At 37.9% G+C, this 21,357-nt stretch overlaps 1 protein-coding gene across 2 annotated transcripts in view; it reads left to right on the top strand.

Annotated features, from left to right (window-relative positions):
- SH2D4B (SH2 domain containing 4B) overlaps positions 1 to 21,357 on the top strand; it is a 57,587-nt gene that overhangs the window by 10,401 nt on the left and 25,829 nt on the right. Inside the window, exons 2-6 of one of the 2 annotated variants that reach the window (XM_041405018.1) lie at positions 2,357 to 2,516; positions 3,579 to 3,726; positions 11,296 to 11,440; positions 19,173 to 19,374; positions 20,419 to 20,546. In XM_041405018.1, the coding sequence (XP_041260952.1) occupies positions 2,357 to 2,516; positions 3,579 to 3,726; positions 11,296 to 11,440; positions 19,173 to 19,374; positions 20,419 to 20,546 (783 nt within the window). Of the gene's footprint in view, positions 1 to 2,356; positions 2,517 to 3,578; positions 3,727 to 11,295; positions 11,441 to 19,172; positions 19,381 to 20,418; positions 20,547 to 21,357 lie in introns of both variants that reach the window. The other variant, XM_041405017.1, reaches the window with a different exon arrangement.

Here is a 21,357-nt window from a genome sequence, read left to right as displayed (position 1 = left end):
AAAGAAGAAAGAACAATTTCTCAAGACACATCTACGAATCATCTACTTGTTTTATTGGGCTGGGTTGCAATGGGTAAGTTGTGCCTCTGAGAAACACATTAATAAACCTTTGGCACAGAAAACCTTGAGAGAAGCAAAGATAAAATTTGTCTGCTTACCTGAAAAGTTATATATATATANNTTTTTTTTTTAAATTCCTGGTTCCCTCTGATAAGCTCATAAATGAACAGAAATAGTGAAACTGTCTCAAAACTCTAGTAGTATTTTGTATCTACCAGTTATGGTACAGATCAATTAATACAAGGCGTGTTGTTCGCAATCTTTTAAAGTTCTAAATAAAGGAGAGTAACTAGAATATTCAGATTCCTCACAAGAAAGAAGTCATGCTGTGCTTGTAAAACAAAAAACTATCTTTGGTTTTATGGAATTTTATGGGTTCCTGGGAGTACTCATTCCATACTTATCAAGATACTTTACCAGGAACTGCAGTAGGAAAAAACCTTGCAGGCAAGTAGTGATAAGGCCAGTCAGGTCTCAGCAGATGGTATTCTAATGCTGTATCCAAAAAATACAAGTTCAAAATAAATGTTGTGTTGACAGGAACACAACGTACAGAATAAGAACCACAATGAAATATATTCACATTTATAACCTGAGACATAATTTGATAGACTGAAAGAGCAAATGCTTTTGAGAGTTATTGAAGGAAAACACTATTAGCTTAAATTTCCACCCCTCCTTGAAGTTAGTACCGTTAGGCCAACACTGGGGATTCGTATAAATTACATTTTTAAATTTGATATAGAATATCAGCTTTCACGGCGAGATCTGATCTGTTCATTGCCTTCAGTCTGGATTGTCAACACTTGTGAGTGTGGGCTGGTGCTGACACTGCTGCTGTCAACAGCCCCACTCCACTGCCTCCTGCAGTTTTCTGCCTGCAGCCTGGGATGTCAGAAACACTTCATTGATTGTGCATCGGGAAACTTAATCCGGTTAAATGGATATGTCCTCACACAGAACAAGTGGTAGCTTAAAGTGAGAGTAGCTAAGCTGATGTTGGTAGAGAGAGATGGAGGAAAAGTGGAAGCAAAGCCTGCCTCAAATAGGACAGGTTTCTTTTAAATTTTATGGGAACTTTTATGGAAACTACTTAGGAAAACTCTGTCCATTTCTTCATGTTTTCAAATGAGACAAGGTGCCTTTTAGAAGATATGTTGTGATGCACAATTTTCTTATATCAATGTTTGGGTAAGAGGATGAAATCTAGGCGACTCTAATATACAGGGAATGATGCAAACTGCTGACCCTTTATGGCCTTGTGGTCTGAATTCTTCAAAATAAATCCACTGTTCATTTGGCAGTGGTCTTTGTGGCAGAATCTCCTTTTGTGGAGGACAGTTTCAAGAAATTTGCAAGAAATGAAACAGAAAGATTGATGCATAAGAGATGTTTCTAAAAATTCCTTATTATGAACCTCTGAAATGGTTATATTTGACAGTTGTATTTATAAAAGTAGAAGGAAAAGACCAAGCAACAATAAGTTAGGTAATGTGAATAACTATGAAAATGTATTCAGGTAGGATCTAATCTAGTGCCCTTTGTAGTCCTGTAGTTGGTTCTTGTACTTGATGGCTCACCAAATGCAGTCTGTTTTGTAAAGAGCTCGCAGGCCTTTTGTGGTGTTCTTAAAATCACTCTGTCAACACAGTAACCGTAGATTTTTGTGTAGTTTGTGTAATGAAAACTGAACCAGAAATTTAATCCCTCTCAATTGCCTATGTGAGAAGAATAGGCTCTGCAGCACTAAGTGGTGTGCTCTGAGTATGCAGACTCCCTGAAACTCCTGCTTCACACAGTGAGAGCAGCAAATTCCTGCATTCTTTGAAGATGTTCCAATGAAGTTTCTCTACCTGTTCAACAGTGTTCATTGTGCACAAAGCATTTTTAGTCACATAATATCACTGGTCTCTGGTTTTGCCCCATCTCTTTTTCCATGCTCTTCATTCATCCCTTGTTGAGTGAAGTGAGCAAATATAGCAATTAAAAAGGGATTATAATACTGGAATTCTGGGAAATGCCTACTTGAATTAATAATTTTTGTTTTTGTGGGGCAGAGAGTCTTGAAAGATTGGGTAACCCGCAGCATGAAAACCTTTTAATTTTTTTCACCAGCGTTTGACATGATTTGGTCAAATCTGAAGATTTCTTTAGACCTCTGAGCAATGTTTTCTTCCAAATTGTAAATTGCAAGCTTAATATTTTCTAACTTGCAGCTTTCCCATCCTTTCATGTCTGTTTATGCAGGATTTGAGGCAGTGTTTACGTTTTGGTGTGTTCTCGGTGGCTGTTGCAGGTAACGGCAAACGCGTGCAGTGGCTGCGGGGCAAGGACGGTGAGGTCTGGGTCTGGGTGATGGGAGAAGCCCCGGGGGACAAACCCTACGAGCAGATCTCGGAGGAGCTCATAGCAGAGCGAGCCAGGCAGCAGGCACAGAAGGAGGCAGAAGAACTATGGTGAGGATTTAAGATTCTCAGTTCAGGGTCCACTTGGCATAATGGGAGGCATGACCTTGTAGAAAGGTGGGAGGTAATGGTGGGTAAAACTGGTAAGTATGTTTTGTGAACGTTTGCTTTCACTTGTTTTGTCAGGTTTTCAGCATGTTAAAAATGTTGCTTTGCTTTTATTGAATATTCAAGCCAAAAACCCTATTTGCAAAAAAAGTGAGGCCAACTTCTTTCTCTCTTGGGAATTTAGCTAAACCGTTGACCAGCCTGCAAATAAAGAAAAATGAAGCAGTCTGGTTTTGAGATGATTAAATTAGATGTGTATGTTATATCACAGTTCTGAGCCCACAATGGGGGTTTAGTACATAAAATCCTTTTGGAAATTGGTTTTATTTGCAATTTGCTTGTATTAATTTTTATTCCAGCAGTTCAAAACTCATTATACAAAGTCCCATATGGATGTTTCTAGCAGGGTCTTTTCCAGATTTGGGGGAGATTCCAAAGTGTTTTGATGCTTGATATTGTTACGAATTAGGCCACCTGCTTCACAGACTTCCCTTTGTAGTGCAGCACTGAAAAGTGACTCTTTAATATCAGGTTATTCTATGTAGTCTTTTTTTGTATGAGATTATTCTTGCTTTGAGTGTTTGCATATTTAAGCAGGGATTGAAACCTTCAACCTGTGCTCTGAATTTCTTTTACATTGTCAGTATGAATAAACAATCCAGCATAAGAATTTGGGATGCATTTGTACTGGTATTTGAAATTCCCAACCATGCTTTGCTAGGCTAATAGAAAGATATAAGGTATGTCTTAAAGACATCCAAGAAGTACTTGTCTAACTTAGAAGTGCCATTTTAATTAATAATTTATCAAAAATTGTAAATTGCCTGCTTTCTGGACGGTTTCTTCAAATATGATTTGTGGTAGGTCTCTTGTTAAATAGATTTTAATTCTTTCCTTACATCTTTCCATCAAGTATTATGCTAATTATTTATTGCAAGTAAGTATTGATCCTCAATTTAAGAAAATGACTGCATTAAATTTTTGTTTTCACATCATTTTCTGAAGGAGACAAAAGGAAGCTGAAATAACAAAGAAATTCCGTGATGCTATGGCTCAAGAAAAAGCCAGAATAGTGGCAGAAAAATGGAAAATAGAAATGGAGGATCGGAAAGCAGCCAAACTGGAGGAAGAAAAAATTCAGGAGGAACTGAAGGTTTGCATAGAGAAATTTAGGGTTTTTTTATAGTGTTTTCATATAGATTCACAATTCTTGTCACCTTCAGTGCATGCTTATTAATAAGCTTTAAAATCCAGAGTTGTAATTTTTCATTCTGGAATATACAGATAGCTACATGGTGTTCAGCAGAACAGCTGGGTGAGCCATGAGAAAAAATTACAGGTCTCATTCAGAAGTGCCAGAACAATCAAACTGGTTATTCAGCTCACACATTAACAGAATTGTTCAGTCAGCTGTGCTGGATGAATCATCCTGGGGAAAAAAATGTACAATTGGGAAAGATCTCATTTTAAGTTAGTTTGCTTGAATGTATTCTGTGTATTTTGGATGAGTTTGTTCACATAATGAACTTCAAAACTGTGTCACTACTTCCTTCAAAATAATAAGGGGTGGATCCTTCCCCTACTCAACATATGGAAAAAGTCCAGTTGGCTTTTCTGGGAGAAGTTAATTTGCTTGATTTTTATTGACTTCACAATGAACTTTTTACAAGCTCAGTTACAGTATTTTAGTGTTTGTTGGAAATAATATTTTTTTCACAATTTCTAGTTGAAAATAGAAATTTCAAAACTAAATAGGGAACACCTCTGTCCACTCTTTTTTCAAATTTCTTGATAAAGATAAAAACTTCTTTAAAAATGAGAAAGTGAAATATAATGGGTTCAGTGTGCAGAGAAGTCATGACCATCCTCTGAGGCTGGGATGTGCATGCCGGGACTGCACATGGTTGGTGAGGCTGAGTTTCCATGTAGAAAGCCTGTAGAAAATCTGACTCTGAGGATCCAGTAGCTTCCATCCACCCTCCTCCCCGCTGTTGACTTGCTATGTCTCTTCTTCCTTTCCTGGTGCAGTGATTTAAGGTATGGAAAGGGCGGATAGACTTTTCCCATTGTCCCTTTGTGATGGGAGGAATGCTGAAAACTTAGTGTTAAGTTTATGTGGTTTGATTGCAAATAGCAAATTTCTTGTCACTCTGCAGACTGTGGGCCTGGGATTTGAGGTGGTTGGGGAGCACAAAACCAGGGCAGTTCCTGAAGAGGAGGCTGTATAGAGTTGCTGATTTACCTTTGCACAATTAATTTGAATTCACAAGAGTGAATGGGGCCTTTGAAATGTGGTGTCAATGAGTAATGAAAGTATACCTTTCTGCTTTATTAATGTATGAATAATGAGCAGAGCAACTAATTAAACACTCTTTCCTCTGCTCTCTGGAAAGTAAAGCCCTCTTGAACAAAGGCTGACGATGTTCACTTATGTCTATGTGGCTGACTCACAGGACACTTGATGGGGAAAATGTCCTCGAGCTCAGTGTTACTGTTCTGTTCCAAAGAGACTTTTTCAAAGAGCAGAGTGAGCAGCTTTTGAGACTTTCAGTGGCCAGTATTCATAGCTTTCTGTTAAGGACATCTAGTTGTTCAGTTGTTGATAAAATTAAAAGGAATGGCACCAAATTCTGCTCGTGTTCATACTGATGAAAGGTAATGTCACAGTGATTTGTGTTTCCACTCTTTCCCAGGACATGAGCAGGTGTCCTCCATCCAGCTGTGTGCCTGGTAGGAACACTGCTGGAAGTGGGATGAGATTATGGTTCAGTTTCTACTTTGAATTTCAAATACTTAACTTTGGCCAGGATTTCTATATCTCTCTTCCTAAAGTTGCCAACATTTTTGTTAAGGAAGTAGAAAATCTTATTTCCCAATGGTTTCTCTTAAATCAAGCATTTGAAGATAGAATTTGCAAGAATTTTAATAAGTGGACAAAAGTTTTCAAAACAAGACCCAGATGAAAGGAACTCCTGACTTAAAGAATTAGTTTAGAAACGAGATATGATGCAGTGATTGTTTCTTTAAATGCCCTTTATCAAGTGTTCCCCATCATTTCCTGTGTTAATCCAACAACAGAGTCTAATTTTACTTTCAGCATAGGTCCTTCAATCAGGTCTGTGATCTGAGATCTGCTGGGAGAGACTTGGTCTGTCATAGGGTTCCCCCAGCAGAAATCCAAATGCAGCATTGATTCTTGGTACTTTGACACCATTCCTTTGCTGCTCAGAAAAGCAGCTTATCTGTTACACACTCTTAAAAGATCAGATCTTGTGCATTGTACATGGTATGTGGACAGGGAAAGAAAGCTGTGTTTCTGGCATCCACGTCCAACTAGAAGGAAATAATACAACTAAGGTACAGGGAAAAAGCTGAATTAATGAATCTACTGATGTATGACAGAAGTAATTGATAGAATGAAGGAAAGGGTGTGGAATTTGATGTAGATCCGTAGGCAAGCTCTCTTCAACAGATTTAAAATATTTAACACACTGCTAATCAACCTTCTGTGATGATGACCACACCATGTTTAAAGAGGTCTCCAGACTGAGGTATGGAAAGTCCAGTCTCTGCTAATGCTTCACCCTCTTGAAGCAGTTTGACTTGGGAAATTGAAACTGTCTCCTTTCTGCTGGCATGTTTAATTTCTAACCATATTGTGTCACAAAAACTCCTTTTTAAGATGCTTTTATTCCTCTTGACCTATCATGGGACATTAGGGCTATCTGCATTAGATAAATGATATCTTACATATCAAAGTGAATGATGATCCCTATTTCCTTTTCCAACACTATTCCAAAAGTATTGCTTTCCTTGGCGTTTCTAAGCAGAATTGCCTTTAATTTACGGTGCTAGAATATAAAAGTTGACTACTCTATTTTTGCAGTTTAAGGACAGAAATTCTTTTATGCACCTATTGCAAAGGACAAATAAGAGAGCCAATTACTATCATTAATCTTCTTGCTAATTCACAAAGGCTATGAACTCATAGGCATAATTTTCTACGGTTATCAGTAGCTGTTATTAAGAGTCTGAACAATGTGCAGAGCTAAGGCAAATTGAAGATGTGAGTGTCATCCAGGCAGGGGTGGGTACCCTTCAGCTACATTTAGAAATAAAAGAGATCTCTCAGTTCAGTCTTCATGTGGTCTACACAAAGCAAGAGAATATTAATAGTGCTGTCCTTATGACAACATCAGATACCTGCCAAATTTAATAATATAAGCACAGTTGACAGCAGAGCTAGATTGCTTCTTAAAAATTTCCTGGGAGATGAAATGTGTCTCATCAAAGCAGATAGGTTCAGAGAACAGAACAATTAGTGCTTCTCTTCAGGAAATATCTAATTAACCTTATGCTCAGTAGAAAGAATACACTTTCTGTTGAGCTTGGATAAGCTTTCAACACATGCCTGAATGCTTTACTGTGGCCCCAAGTGCTGTGGACCTGATTCTTCAGAAAATTGCTGCCAGATGTAGAGTTTAGGAATACAGTGAACTGTCACCATTGCCATTTGGAGTACTGTGGATTTCTTATGATAGAGCAGTGAGCATTCTGTCTTGATCTGAAAAAAAACTCTTTTCTCCAAGTAAACGTCAAGCACTAGAGTGGGACTGCTATCTCCAAGTGCAAATAAGCTGTAAGTTCAGCTCTGTGCTTTGCTGTGCCAAGAAAACATTGAACTCTTTCCTAAAGACAGCATATTTATAATCTAGGAAAATGACAACAGCTTCTTTCTGGGGTTCAGCACGCAATTCATTCTCAAAGTGCCTTAGTTGGGACTTATTTCAATGGCAATTACAATAATTCAGTAATACTTCATTTTTCTTCCTTTTGGGTCACCACAATTCAGTAATTCTTTTTTTTTTTCCCCTATGCTGTTTTCTCCTGAACAATATTGTAAATGAGGAAGCTGTTAGTTCTGGTTGGGAACTGGCTCTTCAGGTTTTCTCTATTCTACTTGTAACTGATATTAATGTTAAAGGAAAATATCTTCCTTAGTGACATCAGTAATGATTGCACTTCTGAAGCCACTGTCTTAAGTCTGAATTGCTGGTAAAAACTAGCAAAGCTCAGGTGTTTTCCATGGGTGAATGGGAAAATCTGAGCCACTAGTGAGGGTAGTTTACATGTTAGGAATTCAAGCTGTGAAGAGTGTCTAAGGTCCAGAGAGAAATTTTAAGTAGATGGTCACTGGATCTATGGCAAATTACTCGAGCAGAGTCTGTTCCAGCATGTGCAGTAAATGTCAGATCTTTCCCAACCAGGAACAGTCCTTAGCTTTGCTTTCCAGCTTATGGAGCACAGGATCTTTGTGATCAGAGTAAGTTGGTACCTCCTTGTATGAGGTGTGTGAATAGCATGTCCTGGGACACACCCATGGCAGAAATCTCGTAGCTTCTGCATAAAGCATAAGTGCAGTTCATATGTTTGTCTTTGTGCAAATGCATGCACAGTGAAGTGATGCAAAGCCTGTGTTCCTTTTGAGATGCTGGTAGTAGAGAAAAAAAAAAAAAAAGCCTCTGCAAACACATTCTTTTCTGATGTGTGAGAGAATTTTCTCAGAAAAAGTCTGGGAAGGAGTTGGACGTATTTCTGCCTTTACTCAGAGCTCTGTTGGCACCTGTCAGGTGGCTCTGGAGAGGTGTCTGATCTCTGGACTCAGCTGGCTGTTTCAGCCTTGCTGAGAGCAGCCTGTGCTGCAGCCAGTGACCCTGGGGTTTGCAGATTTCCTTCCTCAGAGCAGGGAGTCCCTAAGGGCTCTCAGCTGTGTTTTAGGTGGCCTGACTGTCTTGCCTGGCCCAGGTGGTTGCTGAGTGGGCTCAGGAGGTTCGCGGCAGCTGTAGTGCATCTGGCTGCAGCTTTCAGGGCTGCCAAAGACACTGCACTGGGAGAATCCCAGGTAGCATTTGTTTCAGAGAGGGCTGTTCTAACAAGCACATCTTGTGTGTTTTGCCCTGAGCAGGAGGAGGGTGGTCATTCAGCTGCCCCGCAACCTTTAAGATTCCCCAGAAAGACCCTGAAAGCTGTGACAGCCAGAAGCCCAGTTTTCCTCTGTAAAAAAACTCACTGCTCTATTTTAGCTTTTCCTCAGTGTATTTTTTAAATCTTTCTGCAGCAAAAACTAGGTAATGACCTAATCTCCTTTCATCTGCCTTGGACTAAAACATTAAAACTTAACCATGGCTAATATTAAATATTATGTAGAGCTGCTCATAGTAAAGCTGTCAAACACTGTGAGATACTCATAGACAGAAACAAGTCTGTGGTAAATTCTCAGCTGCCAGAAGATATGTAATATCATTTAACATGTTCAAATTCTCCAGTGGAGTAAAGGCTGGAGAGGATTACTTCTGGCTGTCGAATTGCCAGTGTGATTTGTTTCAGCAGCTTGATATTTCTCAACAATTTGCAACTCTGAACTGAATTGTCACTCCCTAATTATTTTGGCAGAGCTAAAAGGGTCAGACAAAGAGTACAGTCTCTCTCAATTGTCAGGCAGAAGATGGTGTTTGTAGGCATTACAGCTCTTCACTCCCAGCTCTGATGTACAGGGTTGGATTCCTGGGGAGAGGCAGACAAACTGCTTACTGTATTCTTCCAGTGGAGTAAATGTGAAAAGTTCAATTGTTGTTCATTAAATAGACACACACACACTGTTTAGTCAGACTTGACAAAAGGATGACTGTTCCTGTGTCATAACAGCTAGGATTATTTCTTCTCACGCACACCTTGAGGGGTTTGGGCAATATACCTGCACATCTATGCACTAATTTAATAAATATAAGTTAAATCTCCTCTTTCTGTAAAAAGGAAAATTATGTGAAAAAGTTTTGGTAAATTCAGAATCAAGTGCCTGTGTTAAGCTTTTGTTATCTCTTCTTTGCCTTAAATCTCCTTTTCGATTAAAAAGGTAGGATTTTCTTAGTTGGCATTGTTGCCTTCCATTAAGAGCTCAAAATCTACCTGAATTCTATTTTTTTGGTGTGTGTAGGGTTGCTCTTTGTTTGCTTTTCTTTGACCCTTTCATCTTTTTACTAGAAATATTTCAACAACAGCTACATTATAAACCAAGCCCAAACTTGCAACAAAACTCCTGTGTGATTCAGGGAAACTGCAGCGAGATTGATTTTTTTTCCCTCGTCCTCTATTTTAAGTTTGCCTTGTGGTTTAAGATGTTGAATAGAAAATATTCTGATAACCCAGGATTGCTTCTGTGTCTGTCCATCTTCCTGAAGGATAGACTGAATGTATTGAATTTTTTTGGGTAGTGAAGATAAGTGAATAAATATTCCCCTCATAAGAATAAGAACACTTGATCTCATATTTTTTTTCAAGAAGAAACTAGGACTATTTACTTGCAGCTAAAATCTGCAATCCCTAGTTCTACAGAGATATTAAAAAAGATAATTATTTTTTCTGAGGAAGCTGTTTGGCTTTGAAATTAGCATTGTCTAAAAGCATTGACTTTTCAAAAATAGTGAACTGTCCACTCAGCTCATGTTTTAGGACCCAGGAAATAACAATGGAAGGATGATGCTAGGAATAATCCAAGATAGCTGCATTAAATTGACTGAAGAACAGTACTAGGCATTTTTTTTTCTTAGAAATTGTAAGAGCAGTCTAATGTATTGTTCACAGAACCACATAACATAAAGAGCTGGACCCTTAACCTTCACCCTAGAAATTTCATAGGATTAACATTTTGCAACAGTCTACTTGGGTTTCCTGTACTTATAGTTTAGGTCAGGTAACTAGGACAGTAATTCAGGGTGATTTTACTCAGGGATTTATACAAAAATTCTTAGCTGTATGTTCGTTACCCATAAGGGTATAGTGCTGATTCCATTATAAAATTAAATAAAAACTGTTTTTATTTGTAATTCAAGTTATTTCAGGAATATGAATAACACTTAATGAAGCTCAGTTTTGAGTTTTTTGTGGGTTTCAATTAAACTATATTATTTAAATCTACTTCTTCACTACCTAAGGGATATTGGAAAGCAGATACAGATTCCTAGTTCTGAATTAATTGAGCTCCTATGTTATTGATAATGTGAGGGAGGCCCCCTGAAGAAGCAATCTTTCTCAAATTTCAATCTCTTTTAAGGCTTTCTTGGAAGGAAACTTTTTTGTCTTGCTACTCTTAGCTACATTTTACAAAGTGACTGTTTTGTGCTGAAGGATCTGCCTTTTCCTCCAGAATGAAGTGATCTTAATTTTTGGAAAATATGATTTCCTGTGCTGGTTGTGATGACACACTGGGACAGTTGCTAAACCAAGAACAGCAATAAATCAGTTCCTGAATTCTAAGGTTCTGTGGATGATGTGTGTAGTGCTCAAAGGCAGCTGTATCTTCAATGAGGGCACACATGGACTTAAAACCAAGATTTGCTTACAGGATGGAGAATAGCACAGGCTTTGGTGCCACGTGATAAAATGTTTTCTGTATAGTTTAAGATCATGTAAGATGATCTTAATGCTTACATGTTCCTCTTTCCTTTGATTTGTGGTCTCAAAATGTACCCTCCTCAGCAATTCCTAGGAGGTGGGAAAATTCAGTGATGCCAGTTGTGAGAGGTGAGAAGCCCAAAGTTAGAAGAGATAGTGATTTGTCCAGGGTAATGCAGCTTCTCTGTGATAGGAAGCAACTGAAGTAGTGTCTCAACTTTTGGCACATTCTTCCTCATTAGTCACTTCTGGCTTACTTCATTTTCCCTAGAAAAGAGAAGAAGAGGAAAGACAGAAAGGTGAGGAACTAATCAGGCAGCAGGAAGAAATCCGGGCAAAGGAGCTGTACCTGAGCCTCAAGCAAGCTCAGCAGCACAGTCAGCACAGCGACGATGACCAGGAGTGGGAAGAACAGTGTGAGTAAACTACCTCCACAGCACTCATGTGTTTCTGAAAGCAGATAAGATGACACTTGCAGAATGGAGAAGGTGTGACCAAAAAATCTCTTCTACCTAGAGCGATACAAAATACGGTATTATTTTGGTGGAAATTGCCAGCTTAAAATTACAAACATAAGTTTTGGATTTCTTCCTGAATCTGAGTCAGTGCCTTATAGAAAAGTTTTTGTGTACAATGACTGAGATCATTAAGTTCTGTCTAATGTACTTAATTAACAGTTTTGGCTCAGTAATATTAACTCAGGGCACAGTTATTTTGACAGCTTGTCCTCAGCTATCTTTGAAGAGATAAAATCTGTCTTCATCAGTGTTTTAATTGCTTCCATATGGTAGTGGGGTGAAGCTATGATATCAATGCTGAAACTCACTTCATTCCAAAAGATTACAGTAAATCATACTTAGATTATTGCTCTAAAAAAACCACCTGATGATGACCTCATTCTATGGAAGTACTGCTCCTTTTTAGATAGCCTGAAATTCTTTATGAATATCATAATTGTGATTAATTTCAATTTTTTTTGGTGATTTAAAAAAGTGTATAAGGAACAACTATAGTATTATATAGATGTATACATTAGTAGTGTAAATAAGTAATGGCCCATATTATGAATAAATTTCAAAATATACAGTTAGTTTATTTTATGGCTTTAGTCATCACTTCATTAATTCCTGAGGACTAATTACTGTAGTGCTATTACCTGGAATTGATCTGATAATGAATCATTCTGTACAAGATGAATTAAATCTATATGATACACTGGTGGCATTTTCCAAGCTCATAACAGAGTATGTTAATTTTGATCAATAAAACCTCTGCATATTACACTGTCAATAAAGATAATTATTTTCTGGAGAATTATCTAAATCTAGGTGTACATATTTATATGGAAAGGGAAATTAACTGTGTATTTTGGGTATGTAAGAGAAAAGCGAGTTGAGGAAAAAGTAGCCCTTCATTTCTGCAGAAAATCAGCATCAGCTGGCTACCCAGCATAGAGGATGGTATTATGTACTCTTTAGGATTTCTTTGATACTATATAAGGAAAGAAAATACATTTCAATCATAATGTTAAAAGAAAAAAAATAATTTGGGTTACCTTTACATTGAAATAAAACAAAATACTACAAACACTGCTAAAACCAGGTATCATTTTCTTACTACTGCATTAATGAGGTAACTGATGTTTTAAATTGTTGCCTCTGGTTTTTTTTGAGGGATGCTGTTTGTGCAGGGATAGACATCAAAAAATGCAGTAGAATAATTATGGGAGAAGGGAGGGAGAAAAAGGAATAAGCTATGGAAAGTTTTGACCAGGAGTTCTGTAATGGCATTTTTGGTCTGTTAAAACACTTGTGACTGTGTCACATGCTGGTGGGGATAGTCTGCCACCAGTACTATATCTTGTGAAAGCTCTGGGGTATTCTCTATGCTCTGGAGGACTTGTGTCACCTCCAGTCTGTGTGCCTCAGTACCTGCAGGCCTGTCCCCTCAGCCAGAGGGTGACTGAGAGCAGCTCAGCTGGGAGCTGCTGAGCCTGGTCACCAGCAGTAGTGCTGTCAAGGCAGAGCAAAAGCTCAGCACCTTCTCTCCTGCTGCTGGGTTTGCAGCCTGCTATAAATTCTGTGCTGCCAGAGTTATGCTGTTAGCAGTAATTGATTTAGCATTAAACTAACTACAGACTAATGACTGGAGTGTTCCATATCCTTGTTTATCCTCTTATGCTTATCTCAGTGTCTCAATTTGTCCCTGTTGGTTTGAGGCTCAGAACTGTGCTCCATTAGCAAATGGGTGAAGATAGGAAGATGCAGTGTTTAGTGCCTCAGCTGAGACCAGCTGCTGGCTGGTTTAGACTGTGCTATCAAACTTTGCACTGAGTTTCCTCAGGTGTTTTAACATCTTCCATTGCCTTAACTTTATTGCAGGAGCCAAAATGTGCAGCAGATAGTAACAAATATTTGGAAGTGGGAACATCTGAAATTGCTATGAAATTAATTAGTACCTCAGGTTCACCAGATTTCTCATTTTTTATTTCAGTTCCAGATACATTTTTCTTTTATGGTAATCTTTCCATTTTGTCTGCAAGTATTCCTGTGGGGCACTGAGAGGAAATTTAGTGAAGTTAGGCATGGCTGTCCATGAGTCAGCTTTTCTAAGTAATAAATAAATGCATGAATGCATAAGAGAATTACAAACAGATGTAATATTTACATTTTTTGCCACTACCAACCTCCAGTGGAGACCATATTGTCTATTAGGAACAAGGCCAGGCTCCTTTGGGTCTTACCTCCTTGAAGGGAGCCCTGCCCTGTTCCACAGAGCTGGGGATCAGTGCTGCGGGGGAACAGTAGTGCTGGAGCAGGTATTGGGGACAGGAATGTAGCAATGATATTGATGACACTACTAATTTGTTTAGTAGATGGAATTCAGAATATGATGGGGATTCATCTCTCCTCATCACATTATCCCTCAGCTATTTATTGCCAAGGCAATAAGCAAAGTGGTGCTAATATTAGTTTCTGTTGTTCAGTTCAGTTTGCTTCTGCTGTTTGCCAAAGAACAATAATGGCCCATAGAACTACTGTGTTAACTGAAATACATGATTTTAGGGCTTTTAGTATAGTAAATAACAAGTGTAGAATAATTTGGGGAATCAGTGCTAAAAGGGAAAAATGATGTTGAAGAGCAATTACACAGTTTGATTTCATATAAAAGATATATATTGGGGTATTTTAGAGAGCAGTTGTAAGTTAGTAAGTCAAGCAGGGATATTGGTTGGCAAGTGAAAAGATGAATAGTGGAAGACTTATTCAGAGAGTCTCCTGTTCAAAACTCTTATTTTTGAAACTGAAAAACAAAACTAGACTTGCATAGCAGAGGGTACGTATTTTCATTAGTTTTGGACACTTCTGTGTGTTCTCCCATTTTTAGGTTCCTAGTTTAAGTGTGACCTCTCTTTGAGAAAGCAAAAAATGAATTTGTGAAACATGACAGAAAAATCTGTAGCACAAATCTGATGGAATATTGTAAAAGGCATTCTGTTAATACACTTACAAAGCCCTGCAAACTGCATCAGGTAGGGAAGTGCTCAGATACCATCTGACCAGCTTTCTCCAGAAAAAACTTAGTCCACTAAAAATGCAAACAGAGATGAGTGAGTTGATCTATTCTTTTGCCTTTCCCTGAGTACCTAATTTTGGTCTCTTGGAAGAAGGATACCAGGTTGACTCGTTATAACTTCTTTTATATTGTATTTTTATGTTCTTCTATCAATGTTTTTATGAATTTATTTTTGCCTGACTTTTAAAGGAATTCATTGGTTATTTATATTCCCCAAAAATTCAAGTGAGTTTGCTGGCAGGAGCATTGATAAAATGCTGAATTTTCAAGTGAGTGGTCCCCAGTTTAGCTATGCATTAACTAAGCAAGTGCTCAGTCTTACATATATGTGCCCTCTGAACTGCAATAGGTCTCACAGTGCATTGCTGAATAGGAATGAGATTATTCACTTGCTTTCACATAAGATTGCTGAACTGAAGTAATATTGCAGAATATTTGTGAGAAGTTATATTTTCCACTTAGGAAAGGGAAAAAACACTGAGTGATTTGTATGTGCACTCAGAAAATCTGAAGATTGAATTTTATGTATTAGTTAGTCATTTTGAATAAACAAGCTTCCAAGAATTTTTAAAAAGGGGAAAACTTAAACAAAAAAAAAAGAGTTAAAATTAATGATGGATATTCATAGCGTACGTTTGGGGTTTTTTTCAGCTTTCACATATCTGACTGTAAATCGAAAATAGATTGAGTTAGAAAATAGATGATAAAAAATGGAGAGGTCTTAGTCTTTCACAAATTATTTCATCAAGTTCAGCTGCAGCACATTGTGAATTAATCCTCATCTATATCAAAATATTTGGTATTAGAACTTTGCCAGGACTGCTAATAGGGATTTCCCAATCCTAAGAAAATATAGAAGAAAAAAGGCACCTTAGGTTGGCATAGAGAAAGAATAGATTCTCATACACTGTTCATGGAAAACAAGGTGATCCCAAGTCAACCCCTCTAGGACCCAAAGAGCTCCTGCATATCCAGCTTTGTGGTTTGCTCTTCATTGTTAAGAGGATGTTCACACTGTATGTCACAGAGACATGTCTGAGCTGGCTTTGAACTGCTCATTTCTAGTAGTGACAACCAGACAATAATGGCAGCATGGACCAGTCTTGGATGTATCTACCAGTATTCCAGGAGGGCTTGGTCATTTATTTTTGTCCTGCTGTGCTGAGGCTGCAATCACAGTGGTACACACCTCTCTGAGCAGCTCAGGCATTTCTACACAAGCTCCAGTTCCAGGAGGGCAGAAATTTCTTCATTTTATGAGCACTGGAGGATACACCTGTTGTTGGTACCACCAACACCAGAAGAGAAACTGGTCTTGGAACTGGTCTTACAATTCTTAATTTCCCCACCTTGTCAGTCCTTACATTATTCCATGAAATAAAAGAAAGGTGTAAGAGTATGTAAACTATTATTTGTAGCAATTCTTTATGCTAGGCATATGGATCTGTTATGGTGATTCAGAGCTTTTATGTTTTTTTTTCCAGACACATAATCTCCCCACTGAGAATACTGACTGATTACACTACTAGTGTTTTTCACAGGGGTCATGCCAGAAGTAAATTTATTGTAAAAGGACAGCCAGCTAAGAAAAGGAATCTGTTTCTACTTAAGTCAGTACTAGAAGTCCTGACTACTTTTGCTTTCTTGTTACTGAAAAGGTTGTGATATGTCTTAAAATATAAGTAATGCAGAATTTTGGCTTCCTCTATCTTAAAATTGTGCTAGACTTGATCCAGACATAAAGTTCTCCCTCCTAGTGATATGGGTTCTAAGCCATAAAGAAAAATATGAATAGTAATGAAATTCTATTGTAAGAAAAACCTTCTACAAAAATACACCCAGATTTATCTTCAGACTCTAAGTGACTTTCTCAAGATAGATAAATTTGTGGGAAGTGTCAGTATGGGAGGATGGCTCATGTGGTATATATCATTTTGTCTGGGGTGTAGTGAAAAATTTTCTGTAGATTCCTGTGATGGCTCTATCTCCAATACTATTTCTAGTCACCAAACATGGTTATTGATGCCAGTGACTTTGATTATTTGCTCAAAAAGCTCCTTGACCAATCAGAGATGAAAAGAAATATAGGATAACACAGCAACACAGGTCCGCAGTGGAAGCCACATTAGACAACTTCAAAAGGTAGAGGAAAGAGAAGGATATTTTTGGGAGTAACTGTAAGGGAGGCAATAGGGAGAAAATCAGGAGTCCAGTAATGAGAAAAATGGATTAAGAGTTCCTATGCATTCCTATGGTTAGTAATAAAATTCAGATACCTCCACTGGGAAATTTCAATAAAAGTTCTTCATAAAGTGAAAGAGATAATTTTGTATATAAAAATCTCAATATCTATATGCAGCTTTCCCTATCCTTATGTGTACACAGACACACATGTATGGGTATGTACACAAATTTAAACACACATACATACATATATATGTCTGCATAGAGAGGGCTGCATGTCATACTTTCAAAAGGTTTTCTGAATATTAATATTTAACACTTGCTATCAATATTTAACAGTTGCTATTGATATTTAACTATGCTATCTCATGTCATATGATTGTGATAAGTACTAAAGTTTGATAATTTGGGAAGATGTAGTCTGGGTCACTGACTTCTGATGACACAGATTTGTTGGCTAGCAAAAATACAATAGGAACAACTATTAAAAAAGTGCCTATTATTGAGGAAAGAGAGGCATGAAGATACCTTGTCTTTGTCATTGCCAGGCAGCCTGTACATCAGTAGAAAAGAGTCCCAGAAAGCTCCAGGCAGTCTGCCCTCAATCTGAATTTTGTGATGGTGACAAACAGTTGAGGGTTTCTAGATGTCTTGCAAAGTTGCATCACACTCATCTTCCTTGCAGTCTCTCCTTGTGCTGCAAGCACAAAGTTCATCTTTAAAGTGTCCATTACTGAGAGGCTTTATAAGCGATAAACCAGAAATACTGGAGCCATTGAAGCACTAGATGTAAATGACATTATCTACCCTTAAAAAGAATGATCTCTAAGATAAATAGTGAGGTCTGTTACTTCCTGTGCTGTGCATTTGTTTTTTACTGTGTTTAGCCTAAACTGCAGGGTATGTAGTTAAGTGAAACTGAAATCCTGCCAGTCGTATACACGTGAAGCATCTATGACTTGTTTATTATGCTATCTTGATGAGCTTTTAGTCCTGCATATCTTTCTGCTTATGATAATATTATATAATTCCAAGCTTAAAGATCTTTTCTCTTTCACTTATTTGCCCACAAGGTTTTATTTCATTTCATTTGGCTTTGAGTGCTTTTATTTCTTGATTCCATTAAACCTTCTTAGAATTTGGGAGTTAAATCCAGTTATACTTCTGCTTGCTTTAAATTGGGAGTATAAACCAGAGGGGATGCAAGCAGACTAATGAAATGAAGATGTCTGGTATTATATCATGCATTCCTAGTCACAGGTGCAGTCACAGGGGAGTAGGAAATTGAGTGTTCACTTTATGAACTGGATATGATCTAAGCCAGGATAGTCATGGTAGGATTGATAATTGCTACTGGAGGCCATAGCTAGCTTCTTTAATATTTGCTTCACTGCATGTTAAAGGTTTGTTTTGCACTGGAATAATTTGCCTGCCTGCAGTTATTTGTGACTCAAAGACATCATCCAAATAGGGCTTGAGGCACCAGAAAAGAGCTGATAGATGACGAATATTTGCAGTAGAATTCTTGGTGCATTTAAGTTATGCCATGTCAAAGATGGGATTGTTGGAACATTAACTTTAAAATGAAGAAGATTTAGTGAAAAACGCCTGAACCACAGAGGCCAGAACAGTAGTCTCATTTTAGGTTACAGAAATGGGAAACTCCTTGGTCAGTGCCATGGTTAGGTGCGTATTAAATCTTCAACTACAAGTTCTGGTTCTCCATATACAGTTTCAGAGACTGAAATGTGAGGCAGCCCTATCCATAGCATCAACATGACCTTTCCAATGGCTGTTAATTTATCCATTGTTACTGAAACCATTTTTAGACTGCAAATTTCACGTTGGAAATATCTGTGACTATAAGTACCATGACAAAGATAGCATATGCCTTTCAGACAGCAAACAGCACCGACAAAGTGCAACCTACATGTCAGTTCTTATAATGGTAAATTTTGGGAGTATACTCTTCAATTCTAGTTATGTTCATAGTGGCCAAGAACACTGTTAGACACAGACTTAATTTAAAGCAGTAATTAACATCTTTTCTTGAAACACAGAACTTGGTGCACTTCCAGGGGAAAGGATGTCCCCAAGCAGAATTTCTCTTATTACAGCCAAAAGAAGTGTCAAATTTAATCACAATATGTAGAGGCTCAGTTTTTGCCAGTAGTGGTCAGATCATTGTTAATTTGAGACTTCTTCTAGAGGTGGGCCTGTGTTTGAAGCATCAGAAAAGTCATCCAGTTATCTGACTTCAGTAATGTGTCACAATTTGTATGCTCTTAAAATCAGTTCATCTAGGAATAAGGGCACTAAGCTGCTGTAAGCAGAGGGATAAATGGCTGTTGGTATTTCTCAATCTCTTCTCCCGTTCATTCCGCCCAGTGCGCCGCTCCAAGGCTGCCGACGAGGAGAGGAGCCACAAAGCGCGCAGGGCGCGGGACGAGTACAGACGGCAGTCCCTGCGGGCCATCCAGAAGGGAAGAGTGGCTGGCCTGAGTCACTTGTTCCAGGGGACAAACCTGAGCAATGATCAGGAGATCAAACTGAACAACAACAGTGCGAGTCCTTTGCTGTCTCCTGCAGTGTCCAGGTTGGTTTGTACTGGAGTGGTTTTGAAACAGTTTTCTCTTGGATTGCTCCCTCTCCAATCCCTACCATTTCAACAAACTGTTCTTCAGATTTTGGGAGTCCTCAGTCTTGCTATTTCCTTATGATCAGAAAAAAAGAATGTTTAAAGGAAAAGAAAACCACATTTAATGCAAACTAAATGTCATTTCTCTTCAGGCGGATTTCTTAGAATTCACACAGAGATGACTCCTTGAGAAGACAGTATGAAATCAGTATGTGAGGCTGAAGTCAAATGGACAAATTCTTAAGCAAGTCTTAAGCCTCAGGCCTAAAACTTCCTGCTGCTTAACAGATTTTTTTTTCTTTTTTTTTTCCTTTTTTTTTTTTTTATGAGAGCAGTCCTAAATTTTAGAGGCTTTTGGTTTTTTGTGGCTTTTTTTCAGGCAAAACAAGTACCTTCAGTATTTATTAATCTTTCATTTAACTATTTAGGGAGCACAATTAATTGTAGGAGAGGAGAAGAATTCAAACCAGAGGACAATTCCTACTAGCTAAAACAAATTGAAAGCAGTAGAAAGAGTAAGGCAGGCTGTCAAGTAGAGAATGCAAAGGAAACATAAAAGTTTAAACTAAACATTCCTTCTGTTTTCTTAGTGGTTCCTGTTTGGAGACACAGAGTATTATAGCTGATACTGATTTAGAGTTTTTTGCTAGTAAGAAGGAATATACTCAAGAAAAAAGAATTGCTTGTCAGTATTTACATTGGAATAAAAATGAGGTGGAAAAGGAAAGTTGACTGAAATGTCCATTGTGGTAAATTGTTTTTTCAGTTTAAGTTCAGTAAGAAAATGTTCAGGGTGCTGTTGCAAATATAAAAATCACACCACTGTGGTTTCCATAAAAACACAAAGTAAATTTAACAAATTTTAAGAAGCTGTTCAGTGAGTTGTAGTTACACTGACCATTTTGCAGCTGTATGTTTTGCCAATGTGTAAAAAAAGACTATTATTTATGCTGTCCCTTGTTCTCACACACTGCTGATGCTCTGTCTTTGGTGCAGTAACATCTGGGAGCGCCCTTCTCGGCCCTTCTCCCGAGACGTCATCATTCGCTGGTTCAAGGAGGAGCAGATCCCTCGGCGGGCTGGCTTTGAGAGGAGCACCAACAGGATTGCTCAGTGGTTCCATGGTAATTCCCTGATCTCTCATTTTGTGTAGAACAGAGCTGTGAGTATCTGCTTGGAAATTAATCTTGCCAGCTTCCATCCCAAAAAGCAAAGCCTACTGACATGATGAAACTGAGCGCCTGTTAAAACAAGACTTTTGCATCTTTCCTACTATTAGCATACAATTTTCCTGTTTTCTTTTTACTAACTAAGTAGACTAATGTGGGACTCATAGCACCAAAGTTTTTTTCAGGAATATTTTGGCCAAAATATACTTGCTGCAAGATAGCAAGTCAAGCGAGAGTACTGAAACAAAGATAGGGTGAGAAGAACTCCAAAATTAACTGGAAAATACTACAATGTTGGGGTAGGTAGATGACTGATGTTCAAGCTTTTGATTTACCTGACTTGCAAGAATGACTTGAACTCATATCTTTTTAGTCATTGTTTTACTTTATAAACTGGGGGAGTTTGTTTCTTGCTTTCTTTTGCAAACAAAAAATTTTTTTTTTCCTCAAAAATAATTGAGAGTGTATAATTTTAGGCAATTTTCCTGAAGTGGGACATGTGCAGATTCAAAATTTGTTGTCTTATATGCTGGAGTTGCTAGCATCTCTGAGACTTTTGCTTTGTATAGCATTTGCAATGCAGCTGAATCTTTGATATCAAATTCACAGGTAAGATGTCTTATTTTCATAGGTATTAGCAATGTTCTTTATATTCAGTATTCTCAGACATTAAAAAAAAAAAAAAAGAGTTCTGGCTTAAAGCTTACATAACTGAGGGGACCAGCAAGACTTTAAAGCTAAAGCTGTTTTTTTTTTTTTTTTTTTT

Source organism: Onychostruthus taczanowskii, unplaced genomic scaffold (assembly GCF_017590055.1).
Source record: "Onychostruthus taczanowskii isolate IOZ18803 unplaced genomic scaffold, ASM1759005v1 scaffold22, whole genome shotgun sequence".
Lineage (NCBI taxonomy): Eukaryota > Metazoa > Chordata > Aves > Passeriformes > Passeridae > Onychostruthus > Onychostruthus taczanowskii.
The sequence above is the reverse complement of the archived record's forward strand: the minus strand, read 5'-3'. Positions and strand labels throughout refer to the sequence as shown.